Source organism: Heteronotia binoei, chromosome 11 (genome assembly GCF_032191835.1).
Source record: "Heteronotia binoei isolate CCM8104 ecotype False Entrance Well chromosome 11, APGP_CSIRO_Hbin_v1, whole genome shotgun sequence".
NCBI lineage: Eukaryota > Metazoa > Chordata > Lepidosauria > Squamata > Gekkonidae > Heteronotia > Heteronotia binoei.
In genome coordinates this window covers 49,257,084-49,282,378 of record NC_083233.1, presented here as the reverse complement: position 1 = coordinate 49,282,378, position 25,295 = coordinate 49,257,084, and the positions used below count along the sequence as shown (strand labels likewise).

General features: G+C 44.8%; 1 protein-coding gene across 2 annotated transcripts in view; it reads right to left on the bottom strand.

The window, feature by feature from the left end:
- Window positions 1–1,845: 1,845 nt before the first annotated feature.
- The window catches only part of CABIN1 (calcineurin binding protein 1), a 102,548-nt gene continuing 79,098 nt past the window's right edge, over window positions 1,846–25,295 (bottom strand). For both annotated transcript variants that reach the window (XM_060250119.1, XM_060250120.1), the window contains exons 31-36: window positions 24,635–25,285; window positions 24,021–24,095; window positions 21,957–22,221; window positions 12,597–12,773; window positions 5,942–6,159; window positions 1,846–2,751 (exon numbers count right to left, since the gene is read on the bottom strand). In XM_060250119.1, coding sequence (XP_060106102.1) covers window positions 2,608–2,751; window positions 5,942–6,159; window positions 12,597–12,773; window positions 21,957–22,221; window positions 24,021–24,095; window positions 24,635–25,285 — 1,530 coding nt within the window. In that variant the 3' untranslated portion in view covers window positions 1,846–2,607. The remainder of the gene's footprint in view (window positions 2,752–5,941; window positions 6,160–12,596; window positions 12,774–21,956; window positions 22,222–24,020; window positions 24,096–24,634; window positions 25,286–25,295) is intronic.

Sequence of the window (25,295 nt, the reverse complement as noted above, 5' to 3'; positions counted from 1 at the left end):
ATCCTGCATGGGAACACTAGCCATTCTTTTAATGCAATAAAAAGCCACTCTCAAATCTCCCATTAAAATGCAAATAGCTTTCATTAGAAAGGTCACTCACTGGCTGGTCCACTTCGGATTTATTAGTGCACTAGGTAGTAGAAAACACCTTCCATTAACTCTCTTTCTCTTGCCTTCTTTTTGCTACCAATTGCCTTTAAAAATCATTAATGGGAACGTAAGGGTTTGTTAAAACTGCCTGAGGTCCCCCATGGGATTCCTGCACATCAACTGGAGAAGGAACTTTTACATTGGCTGCTTAATGCTATCCAATATACAAAAGTCTTTGGGAGTTTTGAAAGCTCTTCTGGACCCTGATGGAGAGTCCTCAGTCATAGCTAAGCACCTGCTATCACCACTCAGTGGGGGTGGGGGGAGACAAAGAAGGAAGTACAGTTGGCTGCAATGTAATTCCAACTCTATAAAGAAAACTTCAGAGGCTGTTGAGGCAGGCCCCCCAAGCAGTAGCAACCTGACCTGAAAAGATTCTGATCTTCCATTTTAAAGGACTGGTGCTATGTTTGGAGTGCACAGTAGATTTAACACATTTGGGGGAAATTTAAAAAAAAAGGATTTTGCTTGCTCATTACATGCACTGACATAAGGATTCTGTTTGCAGCATATGCCAAATAGGACTGTGCAGCAACAGGATGAATAGAAAAAGTACCACCTGGACAGCACAAAGAAGGGAGACACTGCCCAGCCTGCCCCTTGCCATTTCTTTTCAACTGTTCTCCCTACAAGGAACAAGGGCAGTCTCTTCTATCTGAATTGTTAGAATGGTATTTGAATGTCTGTGTAGCTGTGCAAGAGTGTGCGTGTAAAATGTGTGATTGAGCATATTTGTGACTATGTGAAAAGGGGGCATGTAGGGTGGGAAGTGCTGGAGAAGTAAAGGAGGATGGCTAGTGGGAGGCCACCATTTCCACATTGCAATGTCTTTGCAGACTTTTAACTTTTCAACCTGGCTTCTGTTCAAAAGCCAGTAACAAAACCAAGAAACAAACTGTCTATGTAAGGGAAGTAGGAGACAGCAGGGCTCTTAAATTGTTCAATACTTATTGATCTCACCTCCATTTATGGTCAGCTTCCCTTTAATGTGACAGCTTTTTAAAGGGGTGCTTTACAAATAGATCATGAACAGCATTTAACTGAGACTTTTTAGACAGGCAGGAAGGGGGTGGCATTGCCAGAGAAAAATCAGAAAAGGCAAGTCACTTTTAATCACTTTCCAGAAAGATGGTAAGTGCAACTTTGGCAAAAACATGAAAAAAACCCAATACTATTAGAGCTACATAATAAAATATAATGTAAAAAACAAAATCAGAGCAAATGCAACTCTTCAAGGTGATGATGTACAGGGTCAGATTATCATCTATTCTGCCATCACCTCTATTAGACTGGAAAGACAGACTGGTAGGGCAGGGCCCTCAATCCTCTTCAGCAGCGTGGCAGAAGTGAAGGTGGCAGACTGAAAATATTAAGCTGGCTTTAACTTGTTCCTCCCTTCATTGGGGCTATTGGATATAGGGGAAAACAACTCTAAAGACACAGATCTGTCAAATTTGGCACATTGCTATCAATTAGGGTCAGTTTAACTGCTCCCTCTTGCTGACTAGAGAACAAAACACGTTACAGTGGATGAGGAACTGTTTTTTTTTTAAAACTAGAACTCACCTGTTGTTGAATTTACACCAGAGGTGCTCCCTCTCCCTCTATCCCTACTTGAGAACTGAAGGCAGGCAGAAGAGGGAGTTGTGATGGGGACAGCAGTATGTGCACACAGCATAGGAGGACCCTGGAGGCTCAGGTGAACACAGCTTCACTTTATTACAAAAAATTATATTTATATAAAGCTTTGCACTGCACAATTTAACTCAAATTTCCCTTTCTCCCTCCCCAACAAATCAAACCCCAGCAAGGCAAGCTCTATGTGTGTTATGTTTGTGACATGTTTCTTTTTCTTTGTGCAGGGTATGCATTCATTATATTACAAAGTTAACATTCAGTAGAAAAATGTTTGGTTCCCTTTATCATCCCCCCTATAAATGCAATTAATCCTTCCACTGGTGCATTAAAAAAAGTCCCCCTTGTGTCATTCTGCAAGAAAAAAAAACACCAGCAGACACTAACAAAATGACATTGAATTCTGCAACATTTTTCCAATGCCACCAAAAAACCTGTCACCCCTTGGTCTAAGCAACTGGGCTGAGGAAACCTGAAGAGGCAAAATCCACAAGCGTTCTCTTCCATCTGGCTGTTCAAGCCAACATTGAGACAAATAAGTCATTGTTTTGCTGAATGGAGCAAGCGATGCAAGATTTTGGTAGCAAGACCAACCTCTCTGTTCAGCCAGCAGGGCAAACTTGGAGACGAGGGAATGAGTGAGAAGTGCTGCAGGCTTGCAAGGTTCTGAGACCTCAGAGTGTTGAATCCCAGGGAGACTGAGGAGGGACAGCCAGCATTCTGTGCGAAGGTGAGGCAACACAAGAGGCCGCAATGGTGGAAGGGGGAACCATGGAGACAAGAGACTGGCTGGCAATGCTGCTGCAATGAGGTGAAGCACCATCATACGTCCATGTAGTCGTCCTCTTCATCAGTATCACTCTCCAGGGAGGACTCCTGACTTGAGGTTTCCACAATCTCCAGAGCAGGTTGACAGAGACTCTCTTTCTTCACATTTGCTGCAGACTGGGCTGAAAGTATAGCAGACTGGCCCAGAAAAGGAAATATTAAAAAAGAATTAATTAACGATTCAGAGCCTTTCCTCCTAATCCTTCTGGGCCAACCCAAAAGATTTGATGGTGTATATTCAAGATCAGTCTTCTTGTAACACATGCTTGGTGAAGTGATTTAGGTCTTTCATGTTCTCAGAGCATGCTGATGCTTAGTATTAATTGCCAGTTGAAACACTAATTTTTCATTACAAAACAGGCCATGGGAGCTATTCTAGATTAACTAATGGGGAGCTGCTAACATTCATGATCATGGACTGGGTGGTATGGAAGGAGCAATGGTGAAATCAGAGCTGGATTTCAGGGTGGAAGCCTGGGGCTTCAGCTCATATGAAAACTCCCAAATACAGTTCCCAATCCTGTTCTTCATGGTTCTAGGGAAACAGCTGAATGCTCTGGATTGCTAGCCTGATCTTGTCAGATCTCAGAGTTAAGCAGGGCTGGCCTTGGCTCATATTTGGAAGAGCAACCTCCAAGGAATACTAGAGTCATGATGCAGAGGCAGGCAATGGCAAACCACTTCTGAAACGTCTCTTGTCTTAAAAACAAGTCTAGCTCGCCACCTAGTGGTGCATAATGTTAAAAAGAGCTAGAACATTTAGCTGCCAGACAATTTTAGCATCTCTTGGCTATACTATATGATGATGATAGCATGTGCCCTTGCTGGTTTTAAGGAAGCACAATCAATAAAGGACCAGCAGCCAGGAGCCAGACACTACACACTGCAGCCACATGCATTCCTACAGGTGCAGCACATTAGGCATAACGTTATCTGCTCAGGTTGTGAACTGAGAGCTCAGTAACAACTGCAGAGTTTAGGACCAGCAGCTACTGGCCATCTGAGCTGCCATGCCCTATCCCCCTTCACCTTTGGCTGTGGATCTGAAGAGGAGCAGCTGAACAAGGTACTTGTTAGACCTTGTCTGGAGTCCAGCAACATGATGTCACCATGCCTATGTTCAGCTCCTCCCAGTTCCATCCCTGCTGCACACTATAGGTGGCTGATCCTTGAAATTGACATAAGATCGCTGAAACTGACCTGGCCATTCTGGCAAGGGAATGAGGCAGCTGTAAACTCTTCCCCAGGGAATGTGTGGAGGTCTGTGCACTGCTACAAAACCAACAACCCTTCATGTTTCCCATCTTTCCTAGCTGGGGGTGGTATCTGCCTGAAGCAGGCTACTCTGCCTCCACTTGAAGGGGAGTCTAGCAGAAGGTTGCATCCACATATATTTATTGAGGAGTAGGTTTAGGGCAGTTTCTACCACCAAACTCTGCAGCGGACCCCAAGCCAGGATCCCAGAATGATTCCATGACCCACCCCTGTAAATTGCAAAATGCATTGTGCTTGCTCTGCCTATCAAATCCACCAGGCATCAACAGCATCGTCTCATGGCTCATGTAGCAACATCTGTGAAACACTGTAGGGTAGTGTATTTCTTTTTAACTTAACCAGCCACCTTCTAGTACTGCCCCCACTACTCTTGACTTTGAGTCCAGATTTGCAAGAGGATGGAAATGTAATGGCTGACCTTGCAGGGTTTTTGAAAGGAGGACAGAGATGCTGCTGTTTTGCAAATGTCATCAGCATACACAGGCATGAAGAAACTAATAATATTAATATTCATTAGTGTCCATGAAATTATTTGGAAAAGGAGAATACTATTTTTTTTTACCAAAAAAGTGTTGAGCGTTTGCCTGTGTACAAGGCACTCATGATAGTTCTACGTTTTCAACTTTTCTAATTTTGTAGATTTAAAAAACTGCTTCCTTTGGGACAGCCATTCAGTGTGACATCACCAAACCCCTCCTGGTAAATTCCTGAGTTTGGTAGGCTGGGGGGTGGGTGGGGTGGCTTGGCCTGAGATGCAGGCTATGGCTAACATGTGGCAGGTTTGCTTTCCCCTCCAGGCACCACCCGCTGTCATCACCAGTGTCTCTGCAATGTCTAGCTGCATATGATTTATATGGCAAGGAGAGCGCTCCTTGAAGAGTCAGATGGCAGCATGTTGGTGACTGGAAAAAAAAGCTTCTTGTTGGGCTGCTCCAGGCAGCAGAGGTGAACTGAGCACCCTGAAGTGGAGCCCAGCAGAAGTGGCCAGGACTGGAGAATCAGTTTGATCAGACTCCTGGTTCCGCCCATGCAGTCTGTTAGTGTGCTGGTTGGTTAGTGTGTGCCTTTGTGCTGTATGCTTTCTTTCTCTCATCTCCCAAATCTTTTGGGGTTTTTCATTTGTTTGTTTTGGAATAAACCCTACTGAACATAGTGGGATTTACTTCTGGCAACAATGCACACGAAGGATCAGGTTACACCGCATGTGTATAATGGAGACAGTGGGGTGGGGAAATATAAGCTTGCCACCAAACGTTTATCCTGCACTGGAGTACACACTGCCATCTGATGGGGGAGGCACATGAAAAGGAAGCCCAGAGTCTAAATTTATTTCTTCCTTCCTTTCTTGGCTCTTCCCCACTTGCCTCTACCAGCTGGCTCCAGGGAGGTTTACAAAGCAGGTGCCAGCACCTGTCTATTCAGCCCAAGAAGTGCAAATCAGGCAGGAGTTCCAAACTACAGAGGAATACAGAGACTGAGAGATCTTCCTCAGGCCAAGATGGGAACATAACCCTTATTATTTAACCACTTGCCAATGCCATTGTTTGGGAAATATGGGGAAAGTGGCTGCTGCCTCTCCACATTCTTTTACTGGGGGGAGATAAGACAGAGATTAATGCCAAAGGCCCCAAAGACAAAAGTGCTATTTGTTCCTTCCCTGCTTCACAGCCAACTGCTGTCACAGCTATGACTATGACAGATAAGTTCTGTCACACTTAAAAACAGGCCATTTGCAGACATCAGTACCCAGAGGAAACTCTTGAGATATGAGAGACACCCTGCCTCCCTTCTCCCCTCCACATACAGAAATCCACCCTTCCTTTGGCATGGTTTGCTGCAGATGGATCAGAACCTCTCCCAGCAGGTCACTTTAGGTCTTTGCACATATACTCATACTCCTTCTGGGAAATGTCACTGCATACAAACATTGTGTGACAAAGCAGTATTGGGTGGGGCACTAAAGACCTATTAAAGACAGCTCCTCAGGCTCCATTTCAAAGAGCACATTTAGGAAAGAACAGAGCACTTGTGCTGCAAATTTGATTTGAAGTACCTTGAGCTTTTGCTTCGTTTCTTCTGAAATGCTGCCCTTGGGAGAGAGCAGAGTAGGGGTTGGTGGGGTGACGGTGATCTCAGGGGGGAATTTGGTAATGGACGATGGGATGAAAAGCTTTGGCATGTTAGCCAAAATACGTGATTTTCCTCGGCTGCTGTCGGCCTTGCTGCTCTGCTGGCTTTCCAGTAGCTGTGGGTCTGTCTTGGAACCAGAGGCTAAGAAAAAGATCAAATAAAATTTTAAATATTATATAGCTAGAAACTCTTAGAACACAAAGACACCATTGGAACCATTAGAAATACCACCTATGGAAGTGTGAAGCTGAAGATTGGCTGTTAATTCCACTGGCATGAGAGGGGGTGTAACATTTTGCTCTCTTCTGTGACGTTATACACAGCACCTGAAAAGGCACCTCTCTGTGGTGTTCTGAGGTGATGTGTGCTATGCTTCCTCCTTGCCTTCCTTAGTGTTTCCTACTTATTTTTCCTACCACCAAAGTCTCTTGCCTTAGAATTCTTAGCTGGACCCAAGAAAGACAGGTTGCTTACCTGTAACTGTGGATCTTCGAGTGGTCATCTGTGCATTCACACTCATGGGATATAGTGCCTGCGCCGATCCCCCGAATCGGTACCTAAAAAGCCTGGGATTTTTTCGCGCTCGGCACCAGTGGGCATGCGCAGGCGCCCCAGCATGCATACTCAACGGCGCCAGTGCGCGGATCCCGCCAGTTCCTTCTTGACCGCTGGAAGCCCCCTAACATAGGGAGACCATCAGCAGTGGGGAAGGAAGGCGGGTAGTGCGAATCGACAGATGACCACTCAAAGATCCACAGTTACAGGTAAGCAACCTGTCTATCTTCTTCGTGGTCTCTGTGCTTCACACTCATGGGAGATTAGCAAGCAAGACATACCTGGAGGCGGGAAGACAGTCAACCAGAAGAGACAGCTTGCAGCACCGCAGCTCCCAGACGAGTCCTCTGCTGAGCATGCACATCCAGAGCGTAGTGCTTTATGAAAGCATGTGGAGAGGACCAGGTGGCAGCCTTGCACACATCTGTCAGAGAAACACCTTTGAGGAACGACACCAATGTCGCCATCGCTCTAGTAGAGTGTCCTCGAATGGGCCCAGGCAATGGTTTCTTTGCCAACAAGTAGCACAGTTTAATAGTATCAGTGAGCCACTTGGAAAGCTGCTGAAATGAGATTCTGGAGCCCAACGTAGGAGCAGCACAGGAAACAAAAAGATGCTGGTCCTGGCGAAAACTCTTAGAACAACTCAAATAAAACAATAAGGCACGTTTAACATCCAGAGCATGCCACCTATGTTCCTCATCCGAGGAAGGCGTAGGATAAAACGTGGGTAACCAAACTTCCAGCTTAAGGTGAAACTGGGAAACCACCTTGGGAAGAAAAGAAACATCAGGAGCCAACGACACTCCAGACTCCTGAAAAACTAGATATGGGTAGTCACAATGCATAGCCATGAGCTCCCCTGCATGGCGTGCCGATGTGATTGCTACCAAAAAAGCAGTCTTCCAGGACAGAAGCTGTAAAGAACATGTGGCCATTGGCTCGAAGGGACGCCGAGTCAGCTAGTCCAAAACAAAGTCAAGTCCCACCGCTGTGGAGGTGACCTCGATGCAGGATGCAACCTGAGCAGACCTTTTAGAAACCTCTTAGAATGAGGGTGTGCAAAAACTGAATGCCCCTCAACAGGCTCAGGGTACGCTGAAATTGCTGCTAAATAAACTTTAACTGACGAAAAAACAAGGCCAGCATCCACCAAAGATAACAAAAAATCAAAACCACTGATAGCCCCACCCGTTGAGGTGAGACTGTAGGCTCAGTTAAGAACTGAAGAAACTTTCGCCACTTCCTATCATAGGAAGCAAGAATAGACAACTTCCTACTATTTAGGAAGACGTGCTGGACTCTACTGGAGAACCCACAGGGTTGATGAACCACGCTGTCAATTTCAGGTGAGGCATGTTGTGATGGAATACATGTTCGTCCTGGGTTGACAGAAGGTCCGGTTCCGCAGGAAACTGGTAGAAAACCCCCCTCGCTAGTTGAAGCAAGATTGGGAACCAGTTTTGCCGAGGCCACCTTGGTGTCACTAGGATGCAACATGGCCCTTCTCTTGCAATTTTGTTGACAACTCTTGTCAGCAACGGCGGAAACAGGTACAGGAACCAATCGTTCCATGGGAACATCAAGCCGTCTCCCAATGACTCTGGATCCGTGCCCCCCCTGGAACAAAACAGAGGGCACTTCCGGTTCCTGCCTGTGGCAAACACATCCACCTGAGGATACCCCAAGAGCTGAAACACAGGTTGAAGGAAGTGCCACTGTATCTCGCACTCGTGCGGGGATGCTGCTCCTCTGCTCAACGAGTCCACCTGCAGATTGAGCACCCCTGGAAGGTGTGCAGCCCTTACAAAAATGTTGCGCTCCAGGCACTCCATCCATAGCTCTAGTGCTAGCGCACAGAGTCGTCGAGAGACTGTCCTGCCCTGCCTGTTGATATAACACAGGGCTGTAGTGTTGTCCGTCAAAAGGGCCACCGCCTTCCCCGCCACTATGGGATGGAAAGATCGAAGTGCGAAATGAATTGCCAACAGTTCCAGATAGTTTATGTGGCAATGAGTCAATTGAGGAGGCCAAGGGCCCCCCACACACAGAGTGTCCATGTGAGCACCCCAGCCCCACAGAGACGCATCTGTGGTGATGGTCACAGTTGTTGCAGGTAAGTGGAAGGGAGCTCCCTGAGAAATATTGTCTCTGGATTTCCACCACTGCAGGGTATGGAGGGTCAAGGATGGAATCATAAACCTCTTCTGAGGTGAGTCCCTTAAAGGCCGAAACTGTCTGAGAAACCACAGTTGAAGACCTCTCATCCTCAACTTCGCAAACAGCAGCATGCTTGTAGTCGCCATCAGCCCCAGCATCAGCTGCAGCTGTTCTGCCGTGCCCCATTTCTGACTCTGTAAAAGATTGACAAGATTGATGATGTCCATCGCCCTCTGCTGAGGCAGAAAGGTGCGGTAGAGGTTTGTGTCCAGCAAAGCCCCTATGAACTGAACTGTCCGTGATGGAGTAAGATGAGACTTTTCCAGGTTGACCTGCAGACCTAAGGTGTGAAGAAGACGAAGAGCGGTGGTAATATGGCTGGACAGACTTCTTTCGACTCTGCCACAAGGAGCCAATCGTCGATGTATGGAAAGACGACTATCCCTTGAAGCCGGAGATGTGTGGCCACAACACTCATCATCTTGGTGAGCACCCGAGGTGCAGTGGACAGACCGAATGGAAGGGCTTTGAACTGGAAGTAGTGGGAACCTACTGCAAACCGAAGGAAATGCCTGTACGCAGGATGGATGCTGATGTGGAAGTGGGCAGACTTGAGATCCAACGTTGCCATCCAGTCCCCTTGGTTGATGAGTGGAAGGATCGTTTGCATTCTGAATTTTTGGTACACGATAAACTTGTTCAGATCCCGAAGGTACATAATTGGCCTCAATCCCCTATCCCATTTGGGAACCAGGAAACAACGAGAGTAGAAGCCTCCTGTTCTGGTCTCTACTGGAACCGGTTCTATGGCTTGTTTCTGTAAGAGGTTGCTCACCTCCGCCAGCAGAGGTGGGGAAGGGGGTGTGGTGACAATCACCGACTGAGTCGGAACCTGAACGAAGTCTATCCTGTACCCTTCTGCTATGATGGAAAGAGCCCACCTGTCTGTGGAGAAGGCCTCCCAAGCCGGAAGGTATGGACGAAGGTGGATGGTAAATGAAGTAGGGGCGGCAATGCGTGCTACTGGAAAGTCAAAGGCCCTGCTTTTGTGGATGAGCACCCTTAGATTTGCCAATGGTTTGTGCTGAAGCAAACCTATTTCGGTTATTTCCCCTGTAAGGAGACCTATTTTCTGGTCGGGAAGATCGAGGTCTCCATTGCTGATCAGGGGAGAATTTTTGGTAGGGCTGCTTAGGCCAGGATTTGTTCCACTGCTTTGGTTTAGCAGTCTTAGATGAGGCTGGGACACCCAGGTTCCTTGAGGTCTTTATGCTCTTGTCCATCTCCTGGAGGACACTGTCTGTAGTTGAGCTGAAGAGACCTTCACCCTCAAAGGGTAGATCTTTTACAAAGGCCCTGGTGTCAAGCTGGAGAGCTGTAGACCTCAGCCAAGAGTGACGGCGTAGGGAGACAGCAGACATGATGGTTTTGACTGATACGTCAACCATGTGCTTTGCTGCAGTCAGTTGTTGCTTGGCTACAGCAAAGGCCTCCTTCTGTAACTTAGATCTCTTTTCCTCGCTCAAGGAGGACAAAAGGAGGGGTGAGCTGCTCCCAAACTGAGTATTGATATCTAGCCATGCAAGTAGCATAATTAGATACCTTTACTCCTAGTGCTCCTGCTGAATAAAACTTGCGACCGACACTGTCCAGTTTCTTGCCCTCCTTGTCAGGTGGCGAGGAATGGGTCTTACAGGCCTTGGATGACGAGGAGACTACCACTGAGTTGGGTTTGGGGTGCGCAAACAGGAACTCAGCACCAGCCTCCTGGACCCGATACATATGATCCAATCTTCTAGAGGAAATAGAGGTGGACGCTGGCTTCGCCCAAGGCTCCTTCACTGCCTGCAGGAAGACTTTTGTTACAGGCAATGCCACAGCCGTTGATGCGTCCCGCTGCATAATATCAAAGACTGAGTCATCGACGACTGGCTGCGGTTGCATCACAGTGAGGGAGAGGGAGTGTGCCATCCGCTTCACCAGGTCCCCAAACGACTTCAGATCTTCCGATGGTGAAATGGGAAGGTCCTCAGTGATATGCGACTCTGGCGAAGGTTCCACCGTTCTGTCCGGGTCATCGGTACCAGCCTCTGAGTCCGAAAAGATACTGACGATTGAGCTTGGACATCTTCCACCCTCTCTCTTCGTCTCTCGGGAGGGATCAACACCGATGCCGATGCTCATCGCCTAGAGTGATGGGAAACTCTGGAGAGATAAGAAACCTCTGACTGCTGATCCAACTCAGGAAAGTCACCTGGAGGATACCATTGGTATGGTGGGTATGGGTAACCGTAAGGAGAAGGCCACTGACGTTGATCCCAAGGTGGAAGCGGTGGGAAGCGTTGAACCATCATCGTTGGCTCTAGCTCTCTCCGGACCATAGTCAATGCAGGTGCCAGGGGCTCGTTCGGTACCGAAGCCTTGATCTCCGAGATCAAACCACTGTCGCTGCGATGGCGCGATCCCGATCTCGATGAGTGGGTGCGCCGGGTCAGGTTCTATTTCGTGTTCCAATCCTGACAGGCAGAGTTGCTGCGACTCTCTGCCTTTCGATGCCGAAGGACTTCTTGGACGTGGAGACGCCAGGATCTTTCGGGGTGGAGCAGCGTGAGTCGACACTGAAGCGTCCCGAGAAGGAGAAGGAGTGCGGGAGAGTCTGGTCTTTCTCTTCTCCTTCGACTTCTTCGGGAGGGACGATTGGGTCCCCGAATCGTCCCTACGCTTCTTGGCTGGAGTCGCCACTGACCCTTCAGAGGGTCATTTAGTGGGTCGGCCTCTCTCGGTCGGCATGAGCAACGGCTCGACCGATGTTGACCGTCGGGGTCGATGCAGCCTCTTCCATCGGTACCGACGGGCCTGTTGCCATTTTCGGCGGGCGAAGAACCAATTCCACAAGTGCTGCAGATAGTCTTGCTGCATGGTTTTTGCGGGTTTGCTTAGAGAAGGCTAAGCAGTGCAGGCACGAATCAATTAAGTGTCCCTCGCCCAGACACAATAAGCAGAGGGAGTGACCGTCAGGAGGAGTGATCTTCTTACATGAGCGGCACCTCTTAAAAAAAAACCCCAACACCTTCCCATAGGCGTCAAAGAAAAAACCACACAGAAAGATTTCTGAGGGAAAAAAGGCAAGGCCCCGAGGGGCAAAGTCCAACAATTTTTTTTTCAAACAATAACTATCTTAACAACTAACTAACTAACTACACTAAGAAAACAACAAACGGGCTATATACAAGAATAAGAAACAATCCAAAGGATTACAGTACCGACTGGAAAAATGAAAGGAGATCCTCTCAGCGCAGCGGTCAAAAAGGAACTGGTGGGATCCGCGAGCTGGGGCTGGTGAGCATGTGTGCTGGGACAGCTGCGCATGCCCACTGGTGCCAAGCGCGAAAAAATCACGGGCTTTTTAGGTACCGATTCGGTGGGTCGGCGCAGGCGCTATATCCCATGAGTGTGAAGCACAGAGACCACGAAAAAGATCAGGCTGGCTTAGTTATATTTGGTAGAATCCTCTCACACTCCACACTCTTCACCCACTCAACTTACACTCCCATGCACACACTCTACAACTTCATCAACTCCCCCTCCCAAGGTACAGCTACCATCCAATCATAACACACTTCAATCACCCCTTTCATACTTGAGAGGCCTACATTTTAACCCACAGCAATGTCCATATAAAACCCTACATTAAATCACAGAAATAAAACACACAAAATATTTACACAGCAAAACATCACAGTGTGGCACAGAAAGGCTTCCTGCCTGCCAATATCTATTATAAATGACTAGTAAGAATTCTCAGAGGGTAAGAACATTAGAAATTAACAAACCAACAGCTCCACAGTGGAGATCCTTCTTACCTAGGCTACAGACCTGTCCTGAGCTTGTACTGGTTGCCGACTCCAGCGCCACTTGCCAACGAGCAGGATGGGATGAGGGGGCAACAGTTGCCATCTTCATCTGTTGGCAAAGGCAGGACTCCTGTTGCTGAAAGCCAAGCCCTTCCAAAGGTCGATCTGTCTTTGCTTCTTCCTCCTCTGCACAAACAAGATGAGCCAGAGATGAAGGCTTTCCTGACTCTTTCAGAACAGGCAAGATATTTCCCCCTGAAGAGTGCTGATGGGAAATGAAAACTAGAAGGAATGTCACACTTAAAGGCACTTGGGATCTTTCACAGAAGATTTAAATGCTGGTGTTTGTTCAGTTCAGTGGTGCAGCAAGCAACCCCCCGCTTCAATCTATTGTAGCGACATCACAAGAATTAACTTCTCAGATTCATTGGGCAGTTCCAGCTGCAGTACAGTATGGCCTGCCTTAGGGAGGCAGTTTGGACTAATGCCTCATTATATAGACCAAGATATTAAACACCAAGCACAAGATAAGGACAATTACTTCCTCTATCATTTTGTGGCAGAGCCTAGATGTAAAAGCCAATGTCCCTATGGAGCCCCTCCTACAAAGGACAGCTTTAGCCATGATCTAAGTCAGTGTTACAACATCTGATGAAGATGTGGGCTTTGGTGTATAAATGCTGGGAGAGTCTGGTCTTCCAGGCTACTGACAAGACCTCCCAGGAGCTTACATACTACTCCTGAGATCAGTAGCACATGGAAATGCAAATGGGACCTCTTTTGACCAGATACCAATACCCCAACGACCACGGTGGCAATTCAGATTATTGCTTGGATTACTTGGCAAAAGCTCTCTTGCAACATAAACCATACAATTAGCCAGGATGAGACAGCAGATCTTGGAATGCTATTAAAGGGCAACAAATCATATGCTTTATATTTTCACCACAGGAGTGGTTCTCCCTCAGCCATCCAAATGTCTTGGGCTCTCCCTGCTCTTTTACAGTGGGCTAACCTGAATGCTGTTGGGAGCTGGGAGTAAGCAGTGAAGTGGCCAAGGCTGCAGATGACACTAAATTGTTCAAGGTGGTGAGAACCAGAGAGGATTGTGAGGCACTCCAAAGGGATCTGCTGAGGCTGGGTGAGTGGGCGTCAACGTGGCAGATGAGGTTCAATGTGGCCAAGTGCAAAGTAATGCACATTGGGGCCAAGAATCCCAGCTACAAATACAAGTTGATGGGTTATGAACTGGCAGAGACTGACCAAGAGAGAGATCTTGGGGTCATGGTAGATAACTCACTGAAAATGTCAAGACAGTGTGCGATTGCAATAAAAAAGGCCAACACCATGCTGGGAATTATTAGGAAGGGAATTGAAAACAAATCAGCCAGTCTCACAGAGACCCACTTGTGAACCTCTTGATGGCACTTGGGGTTTTTTTTTTTTTTGGCTACTGTGTGACACAAAGTGTTGGACTGGATGGGCCATTGACCTGATCCAACATGGCTTCTCTTATGTTCTTAAAGGGATCTGGGTGATGTAGGTTCAAATTCCTACTTTGTTACAGAAGCTTGGAAAAAGTGCAGAAAAGGGCACTAGAATGATTAAAGTTTTGGAACACTTTCCCTATGAAGAAAACTTGGGGCTCTTTAGCTTGGAGAAACGTTGACTGCGGGGTGACATGATAGAGGTTTACAAGATTATGCATGGGATGGAGAAAGTAGAGAAAGAAGTCCTTTGCTCCCTTTCTCACAATACAAGAACTCATGGGCATTCAATGAAATTGCTGAGCAGTAAGGTTAGAACGGATAAAAGGAAGTACTTCTTCACCCAAAGGGTGATTAACATGTGGAATTCACTGCCATAGGAGGTGGCGGCGGCTACAAGCATAGCCAGCTGCTAGAGGGGATTGGATAAAAATATGGAACAGAGGTCCATCAGTAGCTATTAGCCACTGTGTGTGTGTATATATTTTGGCCACTGTGTGATACAGAGTGTTCGACTGGATGGGCCATTGGCCTGATCCAACATGGCTTCTCTTATGTTCTTATGTTCTGTCTAGCTGCTAAGAATTAAATGCTTCTCTTCAGGTTCACGTCTCTCTGCTGGGCATCCTGGGATGCTCATATTCATTCATCTCACCCATATGTGAAAATCTAAACAGGGATTGATTGAGGAGCTGTATAAAATATAAAACATGCTGCTTTCTGATGTTTACTCATTCTGATTATCTAGTAGTGCAGTTTAGCCGGTCTTGCTGAGCTTTGATTGAGTCACGTTCCCCAAGGGGATGCAACTGTTTCAACATCAAAGCACAGGCCATCTTTTTTCCTCCCCAATCAATGGATATTAAAGTAAAATTTATTGAAAAGTCCTGTGTAGATCTAGTTTTATGTAACCTGTTAGCTGAAAATTAAGTGTTGGATCAGCTCTCCCTTTCTCTGAGGTTGGCTCCTGTTAATAACAACATATTGAGGCAGGTTGAGAAGCTCTTCAGAGGCCAAAAGGCAAGATTTTTTTAAAAATACATTTTATGTGATGCTGTGTTTCAAACAAATTTTCTTAACATAGCAGGTTCCCATCTACAGCTTTGGGGCTGGCTTTTGTTTGTTTCTGGTCCTTAAAACACAAAACAATATCCTGAAAATACAGACAAACTGGACATCTTCCAGAAGCTTAGCTTGCCTGACATAAGCCAGGGTCTTGTGAGAAGAAAGATTTGCCCTCAAAGGCCAGCTAACTGTTCTCCCTCCTGTTGTGGGCCCTTAGTTCTCTTCTTCCAACCAAGCTGGACAATCTCTCACACAAAACATTCATGTCAAAATGTAAATGCATTATTTCAATAGGACTGAGTCCTGCAAGCTGTTCAACCATCCACCCTCTTCCTTAAGGTAGTCTTTTTATACAGGAGTGAGAAATATACTCTGAGCAGGGAATGCTCCCACATTTCAATGCTAAGGAAAGGTTCAGCAAATACACACCAGCTGGACTGGCAGCCTGTGTGTTATATCACCAACTTTGGATGTCTGTTCCCCATGGAGCAGCTACCTCTTCCTCAGAGGTAAGACACACCACACACAGAGTTTCCAAATATTTTGCTATGTAAAAGGTGTGTGCAGGCCTGGGACTTCAATCTGAGTTTAAATGTCCACGTGGGAAAGTTATTCCAAGTGTAAATACAAAAATACTCATTTTACCCTAGAAGGACATGGGACTTCCAGAGTAAAGGGTACTAGAGTCTAAAACATTTTACTCATCAAAAAGGTGTGCACCAGAATGAGAAAACAATGCAAAATTCCTTTGCCTAAAAACACAGATGTTTCATCAAAAATTCTCAAAGATTTGGAATCCGAGCCCCAGGAATTCTTTATGGGAAGCCAAGAAAGGGGTTATTTTTAACTCTTGCTCCAAAAGGTTTTCATGCATCACTGACATTAAAGGGCTCTCAACCAATCTTCCAAAATTCATAGCAAACTCTGTTCCCCAAGTTTTACAACCTGACAAACCTTCCTCCTGTAAGACAGACAAGTGGGACAGATATGTACAAAGCCTTCAAAAGTCCAGCAATTAAACTGCAAAAGAAAAACAAATTTATCAATGTACACTAATCATTTTTGAAAATGCATGGCTGACCATAATGGAATGGACCACAACAGCCCTCAAAGACTCTTATTTGAAGCAGCCCCATGAACATAGATAATAACTGCCCAATAGAAAAAGGCATTTCATACCTTTCAACATCACCCAGCTTTAGAGAGGAAGAAACAGACTGAAAACAATTCCGCACCAACAGCCCACTTCAGCTTTGCTCTGCAACCTCTTCCCACTTGTTGCCAGGGCAACCAGGGTTTGCAGTTGCCGATAGTAAGCGCCTAAGTTCACGACTTCATCAGTTGGCAGCTAATATTCGCACCAACTTGCCTTGCACATCACACGCATCAAGCACGCGCAGGTTATATAACTTTCTGCAAGCCTTCTTTCCACAAATGATCAGCAACCTGATAGCATGTTCCCTTCTGTGGTCCACAGAGGACCACGATCACTGCACTATCTTCATGTAATCAGCAGCATTCCACAGTAACTGTTGGGCTCTCCTAAAGCGGACTAGGGTCATCAGCTGATGTCATAATTGGTTGGTTTTATATTGATTCTAATTCCTGTAGGCGTTCAAACACTCAAACTCTGAACAGTTAGACTGTGCAATGCAAAAATCACCATTTCACCTACTCTATGTTACTAGCTACTGGCAGGCTGTCTCAGTTGCGGTATATATACTGTACATGCATTAGTCTTACACTTCCAGCATAAGTGCTTCTCAGAGACAGGGAAAGCCTTTTCTTAAGGTCAAATGCCTCCCCCCCCCCCACTGTTTTCAGTATGTTCAAATGCATTTTCTGAAGCTGGCGCAAGGAACAGCAGATATTCAAGGTGACACTCTTCATTGGTTCCACTGTTGCTGCTGATTCAGGGCAGTGGCAACATGGTGAGGTTCCCTGCATTTCCCTTGCCCTTGTCCTCCAAAAAAGCCACCCTTCACATACACTAACAGGAGGGTTTTAAAAAACCCAACAACTTGTAATTGACATATCAAAGTACTATTATATTAATGTCAATTACCATCTTAATAAGCCTCAAAAATCTGGGAGAGGGGATATGGCCACCAAAGGGAACTGCAGCAGGAAAAATGGCACTGATATGGATGGGAACAGGAAAATCTGGGCTTTCCTGTGCATATGGCTGCCACCATGGCTTTGCTGTGATCTTTCAAAAAAGCACTGTGGCAAAGAACGTTTTGGAAAGAATGTAGAAAAGCGGGGGGGGGGGGGAGGAGAGAACCAGGAAAAGCATCACAATGCTATGGAGAAGGGGGGGGGGGGAGGAAGGACATTCTTTTCAACCGCACTCAAGGTGCAGCAAACAATCCACGTGTAAGACTTCTCAGACTACAAAGAGAATTATTTATCCCATTCAGCTAGAACAGGTCCCTTTTTCAAAAGCATTTAGCTAAGATCTCTTGAGACCCAGTTTGGCATAATGGTTAAGTGTGAGAAGTCTTATCTGGGAGAGCTGAGTTTGATTCCCCACTCCTCCACACGCACCTGAGGAGTGACTTTGGGTCAGTCACAGTTCTTGAAAGAGCTGTTCTGAGACTCCAAGTGAGGGGCAGGGTATAAATCCAGTCTCTTCTTTTTCTAATGTGTGTCACCCATGACTTGTAGTGAATTCCATGAGTTAATTACTCCATGACTTCAAAGTACCAGTACTTCCTTACATTTGTGCTGAATCTGATGCCCATCAGTTTCATTGTGTCCCTGAGTTTAATATTATTGGGAAGAGATCTCTCTATCCACTTCCACCAAACCAGGCATACTTTTATAACTCTACTGTGTTTCCCCCATCCCCATCTATTCATCATATTTTTTTCCTACCAAAAGAAAGCCAAACTTCTGGCTTAGGATACAGTGCCAATTATTTATATAAACAATACAATACTGAGATTGTTACTAATTCAGACAATTCAGGAACAGGCATCTGGTGGTACTGTCTTCAATTTAGAGTGAGAGCTTAGCCTTGCTGTTGCCCACATCAAAAGCCTCCTTCTAGGTTTACAACAAACAACAGGGTCTGGGGAGATGAATGACTAGATTCAGGTATGCTACCCTCACTTGCCTGAAAGAGCTATATTAAATGATTTTTTTTTTTTGTTTTGAATACAGAGACAAAAACAATTTCAAGTCAGGAGCCAGCTATGTCATCACAAATGGAAAAGGGAGCTGGGGAAAACGTCATCTGTATTCCTGTTTGAGTGCTACCCTCACACAAAAGCTTTGGATTGGTCAGGATACCTAGAAAAACAAATGATGAGAGGGAAAGAGATTCATTATACATCTGCCCCTTGACATACTATCTTGGGATTGCTTATGATCTACATTTCCTAACTTCACTGGCCTTCTCTGAGAATGTCTATACTGGCTGCTAGATGTTTGGCTTTCTTAGTCTCTCTCCTGGCATCTCCTATACCCTTAAGTAGTCTATTCTAAAATGTCTCCAGGTGACCTCCCTCACCTACATTTTCAACTAGCCAGAAGTTAGTTGTAAGAAGCAGCTGCAAATAGTGCATGTTTTGAAACATGAGGCCACCATTCTCCCTAATGTTAAAAATATTAGCTCCTGCATCCCACAATACACTTGCTGCTGAAGTTTGCATGAACTTGCAGTTTCATCACTTTTGTACCTCGATCCCAGCATTTTGGCAGGGATTCTGAAGTCCTCCGCTTATGAGATATTTCTTACAATTGCCTTGAGCAGTTTTTCTGGAAAGGCTGGCATAAAAAAACTCTACACAAATGAATACATAAAATATATGCAAATAAGCGCACACCTTGTCCTCTTGACAAATCTGCCTTCTTGTGGCGTTCTGTGCAACAACTCATGCAAAATCCACATACAGATAAACTGCTTTATGCAATCTTAAACTACAAAACCCATCATAGTGTGACCTGAAATGAAAACATACATACAAACACCTTGCGTCTTTAAACTAGTAACAATGTTGGAACCAACACACAGTTGGAGCTGGCCAAAATTTGACAATATCTGAATTTTCTGAAGATCAACCAAGAAAAATTGGATTCTTCCAGGGAGCTGGGACAAATATTTTCACTAAGGGTACACAATACCCAACAGCAGTATTCAGGAGACCACTCTTTCCTCTGATGACCAAATAACCACAAAGACACATGACAACATACACTTTAAACTGGGGTTTCTCATTGCCTTAGGATGCTGCTGAGTGGTTGGTGTTCCCTCAACTTTCCTTACCCCTTGAGTCTCCATGGATTTCAAGCACAGCAGAACTTGCTGCTTACCTGTGACTGTTATTGTTACACATGTGGGGTTCTGCTTCTCTGAGAACTCCTAGCAGGGAGGATTCAGCACTTCCCTGATCAGTTTCTTCTGATTGCCTTGTACAGCTCTTCCAAGACGAACACAGAGAATGACAGTAGTGGGCAGGTCGGGTTATATGACCACACAGATGACTATTGCTTAATTGTAAATGATGTTTTCTGACTGACCATCTGTGCTGGTGCAGAAGCCAATTCTGGAAAGTTCTAGAGCTCGAGTCAAAGAACTGGGACTTACTGCCTTAAGGGGACTGGAAAGTACATTTTCACCCAGTTGAGTGAAAATGTACTTACCAGTCCCCTTAAGGCAGTAATGCAGCTCCCATAAAATATAAATGATGCTAGCAGTAGGATGAGGCCAAGTTGTGTGACTGTACAGATGATCCTTTGCAAAACATCAGTTACAGATAAGCAATGTTTGAGTCCAGTGACACCTTTAAGACCAATAAAATTTTATTCAAGCTTTCATGTGCATGCACACTTCTTCAGATACATTGAAATGGAAGATACCAGTCCATATATAGAAAGGGTGAGCAGCAAATTAGCATAAGCATAATAAATGTTGACAGATAAAAGGACAGAGGTAGGCAATCTGGTTTTCTTTGCTTTTTGTGACTTCTGTGCAGACCTGCATATTGATGATTAGTGAGCTGACCTACCTGATCCTGGTATCAGGTTATTATGAAAACACAGAGCTCACCATAAGCTGGCCAAAACATACATCAGAAATCTACTAGAGAAAAAGCCTTTTCAGTCACCGCTCCCTATTGGTGGAACTAACTACCAGAGGAGGCTAGAGCCTTGCGGGACCTTGCACGGTTCTGCAGGGCCTGCAAGACTATACTTTTCCGGCTCGCCTTCAATTGATCCTGACATGCCAATATAGTAGCAGGAAGAACACAGATTATCCAACTGAACTGAAAGGATATCCTGATAATAGCATCATATTGTTTTAAGTGTTTTAGATTGTTTTAATTAATGGTTGACCTGAATCTGTTTAAATGTAATTGTTGGCTATATTGTTATGCGATTTTTTAGGTTGTGAGCCACCCTGAGCCAGCCTTGGCGGTTGGGTGAGATATAAAATAAATAAAAATGATGATGATAATAATCACAAAGCTTGAAAGTTGATGGTATGATGGGAGATAAACATTAATGATTTCCTTTTGTCTGTCCTGAATCTGTCTTATCTTCTTTTTTTAGGGCTCCACAATTCTAGTTGTATGGAAGAGGGAGAACTCTCTGACAACTTTCATCACCTTGTGGATAAGTTTATAAACATCTATCATGCCCCTGTCTTATGGTCATTAAACTGACAAGATCTAGATTTCAGCATTTCAGCACAGGAAAGGTGCTCTTGTTCCTTAATCATCTTGATTGTCTTCTTCTGTGTCCTCTTTTCTGAGGTATGGCAACCGGAATGATACACAAACAGGCCGCGGCATAAATCTATTATAATTACAATATTTTCTAATACTAGTCTATAGCATGAATCCTGCCTTCTAAACCTCAGCTGCACACTGAATCAGTGTTTTCAAGCAAGCTACCCACTACAACTCTGAGACCTCTTTCCTCCTCAGCTAAGCTGAGATGAGGGAAGAAGGGAAGATTAATAATATCTTATTTGAGAGGTGAAATTTAGCAACTGCTTTTGGCAGAAAGGGGTTTCAGGCCCTTTCTTACACTAATGGAAATTCTGCATGCAGGCTCATATCTTGGGGCACAAAGATAACTGGCCCGCTGTGCAGACTTAATGGCTACAGGGAAAGCATTTTTTAAGGAAAGGCTACAAGCAGCCATGGCTTCAAATTGATTCCCAAGGACTTTCTTGGCTAGCATCCTACAGAATGTTCTGCAACTGCCTGCACAGCTGCAGAATCCCACATTTGCAACTGTAAAAGATGAAGATCAAGAGACTATTTTCTAAAGATATTTCAGCAGCCATGCCTACTACAGAAAGTATCTTGTCATTTACAATCTGCAACTGGATACTAAAATTTGTACTGACTTTTTATGCCACTGAATGTTTTGTTTAAAATGCAACCCATTTTAGTTGCAATATAAATAATATAAATATTAAATATTAGTCAAAATATAAAGCTATTTCAGCAGCTTTTGAGATAAAATAAGCAGCCATGCCTACTACAAGAAGTATCTTCGTCATTTACAACCTGCAACTGGATACTTAAATTTGCACTGACTTTTTGTGCCACTGAATGATTTGTTTAAATGCAACCCATTTTAGTTGCAATATAAATAATATAAATATTAAATATTAGTCAAAATATAAAGCTATTTCAGCAGCTTTTGAGATAAAATAAGCAGCCATGCCTACTACAAGAAGTATCTTCGTCGTTTACAACCTGCAACTGGATACTTAAATTTGCACTGACTTTTTGTGCCACTGAATGATTTGTTTAAATGCAACCCATTTTAGTTTTACAATATGCAAGAATTAGTTTACCATGTGCAAGGCAGGGCATTGTGGGAGGCTTCTCTATGGTCTCTGCTACCATTTGTGCCTGTGGTGGCAGCAGCACAGCTGCAGATGAGGAAGGAGAGGATGTCTTTGGCTTCAAAGGCAAGTCAGTCAGTCTTGGAAAGTTCTCTGAAGCCACAGAGTCAGTGGTCACTGAAGAAGGGAGGCTCAGTGATGTGGGAGCTACTGGGAAGAAGCTCTCTCTGTTGTCCTTTGTAGGCTTTGGAGTGGTGGGCATTTCTCCTGTGGACTATAGCGGAAAAAAAGACTAAGAATTCAACAGAGCTACTGCAACAATTAGCCTGTTCATTAAGATACATACATTATAACAACTAAAAAAACAATGAAGTATAGCCATATTTCCAAGTCTCATTGAACAGAAGTCCACCAAAGCTTCTCTTAAACAAAACAACCTTGCAATGCCTTTGAAATATGTTTTTTTGGGGGGGGGGCTTTCCTAAGCTCTTTTCAGAAGCTATCCAAAGGACTGGTGTCATAGCTTAAAATGTACTCAAACAGCTGATCTTACAGCTTAGGAGAAAAAACAACAACCAGGAGAGAGATCTGAAAAGACAATCCAAGTTGGTGGCACAGGTACATACCAAGAAAAATGGCCCTATAAGTAGATGGGTCCAATGTATGGCCTTAAAGATAAGAACTGTCACAATGAGTTGTACCCAGAAACACAGAGGCAATCAACAGAGTTATCTTAAAACAGAAGCAATGTGATCATGCCTACTATCTCTAGTCAATAGACAAGAGATCTGTTCTGTAAAAAATTAAGTTTTGGAGTTGTCTTCAAAGACAGCCCCTTGTATCATGCATTGCAGTAGTAGCCTAGTCTCAAAGTTACAGAAGCATGAATGAGCATGGCGAGACCAACAAAATCTAAGAGGGGAGACAATTTCTTCACTAATTGCACCTGGAAAAAAATTCCTTGAAACCACAGTAATCTGATTTTCTAACGAGTGGGATCTAAAACCCCCCTAAATCTGCCACAGAATGTATGTATTTATTTCTTTTATACCCTGCCTTATTACCCAAAAGGGATCCAAAGCAGGTTCTATCCATTTTATAATCACAACAACCCTGTGAGACAGGCCAGGCTGAGTGTGTGCAACTGGCCCAAATTCATCCAGCAAGCTCCTGTGCCAGGGTGGAGATTCAAATCTCTCAGATCCCAGTGTGGCACTCTAACCTACACCAAACTGGCTCTAAAAGAACTTTTTTCAACAGCAGCCAAATTTTTACCTCCTTCAATGCAATCTACAGAATCCACTGCACTGTGCTTGCATGACTGGCATAGGGCAAAGAGGGTATCAGCAGTGAAAGCAAAATGAGTTTTAGACAGGCTTGAGTTAAACCAGCTATGCTTAGCTTGTGGAGATCCATGAAACTGCTGTGGACTCACACAGCATGCCAGACAACTTCCTCCCATCACCCGCCTGGCTGGACAGCATCCTGGAGGCTAGAGCTGTAGGTGGAGCTGAGAGCCTACAAGTGGCACAATGTCATTGTGAGGCTCTTTACAAGCTAAGAGCCATAACAATGTCCTATGAACATTTTGGCAAATCAATAGGGCAAAAGAACTTGCTTCAGCCTGAATTCCCTATGCTCCTTGCACTGGAAGGTCCAGCCTCTGATGGCCCAGTCAACTTAAATTCCCTTCTTCCTCTCGGAGAGAGGTTTCTGTGGGATTCTTAATGGTTTCTCATTCAGACCCAGTTGCTTAGCTTCAACAATGCTAAAGCATCAGTCATTGATCATCTGAATATTAGAGACAGAATCCTTTTGTATGATTTGGATTAAAGCTAGATAAATAGAACAATAATTATAAAGAGCTGCAGAAACAGACCAGAGCCTGAAGAAATAAAAGGAAAAACGGGCTCAAACTGTGAAGTGAAAGAAAAGTCAAGCAAAACCTCTTGACTGAGAACTCAAGAAGCCTGTTGCCTCCCTCTTCAGCAGCAGACAGCACAGCTCTTGTGCATGTTATTACCTATTCAACAGCCTAAGAGACTGGCAGACTCAAGAAGGCTCAAGACTTACTTGCTTTTGTGCTGATGCTCCGATGTGCACCTGGCAAAACTTGACTGCCTGTTCCAAGGCTGCTTCTTCATCCACCTGCAGAAAGAAACTAATATAATAACAAAAGCACTGCCACTTAAGGCCTCCTTCCACGAAAAAAAAGCCTTTCAACCTAACGGCAACAAGTGCTCATTGGCATTTGCAAACTTCACAGTCATCTTCGTAGCCATTTAAACAGATTTAGTGAATTCTCTGAACAACCACTACAAATGTCCCGAGCAGGCTTTAGATTGAAGCTAAAATTAGCAATGGGAAAATTTACTAGGGCCCCAGACATTGTGATTTATTGAGAATATACTAGAAAAGGGTAGGGGGCATGTGCTGCATTAGAACTTTGGAAGACGTTCCATCCTTAGTTTCTACAATCCCATTTGTGGTTTAGGAGAAAGGCAAAAAAGAGTTCAAAAGTCAGGAACAATGGGCTGGAAGGATATAGCTACAGTGATATCTATTAATATTTCATTGCAGATGAATGAATTCATAAAACCACAAGCAATTATCTGAAGCACTGTGTGTCAAATCCCATTTAATACCGCACCCAGAACACATTTTGAACCTTGACAAAAACAGCTTACCTGTTTAATTAGCATGTATGTTTTGGACATGATCTTCTCAACCTTGCTTAGGTCATAAGACATGACCTTCTGCCCCTGCTGCCACACACGATAAGCATCCAGAAGCAGAGTTTTCCCTGACTCTGCATCAGCCACCAATTTCCTCTTTCTGTTTGGTCTCTGGATGACCTCCTCTGCTGGAACTGCTGGCATTCGGACCTTCATTGCCTCCTGCTGATTATGCTTAGAGCTGATGCTCAAGTCCTCCAGAGAAAGTTCTGCAGTTCGGCTCTCAGAGGTTTTGTCCTTGGAGATCCTGCCAGCTAGCACTCGAGCTGGCTCAGTGCATTTAAAGGAAGAATCCATTTTTTCAGGGTCATTAGAATACCCATCAAAATCCATTGGCTCGGTTGAGCCTGGTCGAGGTGTCTCCTTCATTTCTTTGTCACCTTTATTCTCCTGTTCCACAATGTCCATAGCAGTGTGAGGCTGCCCCTGGGTTACTTCCTTTATCCCATTTTCTGCACCACCTGTTGCCACCCCCCCATCAGACAAAGTTGTCTTCTTGGGGAGGTTCTCTTGTCCTTCTTCAGCACTAGTTTTGTTAGAGACATCTGTTGTCATTCTTCCCCCCAAAAGGCAGCAGTGTTCAGAATCTTGATCTTCTGAAAACTTAGAAAAA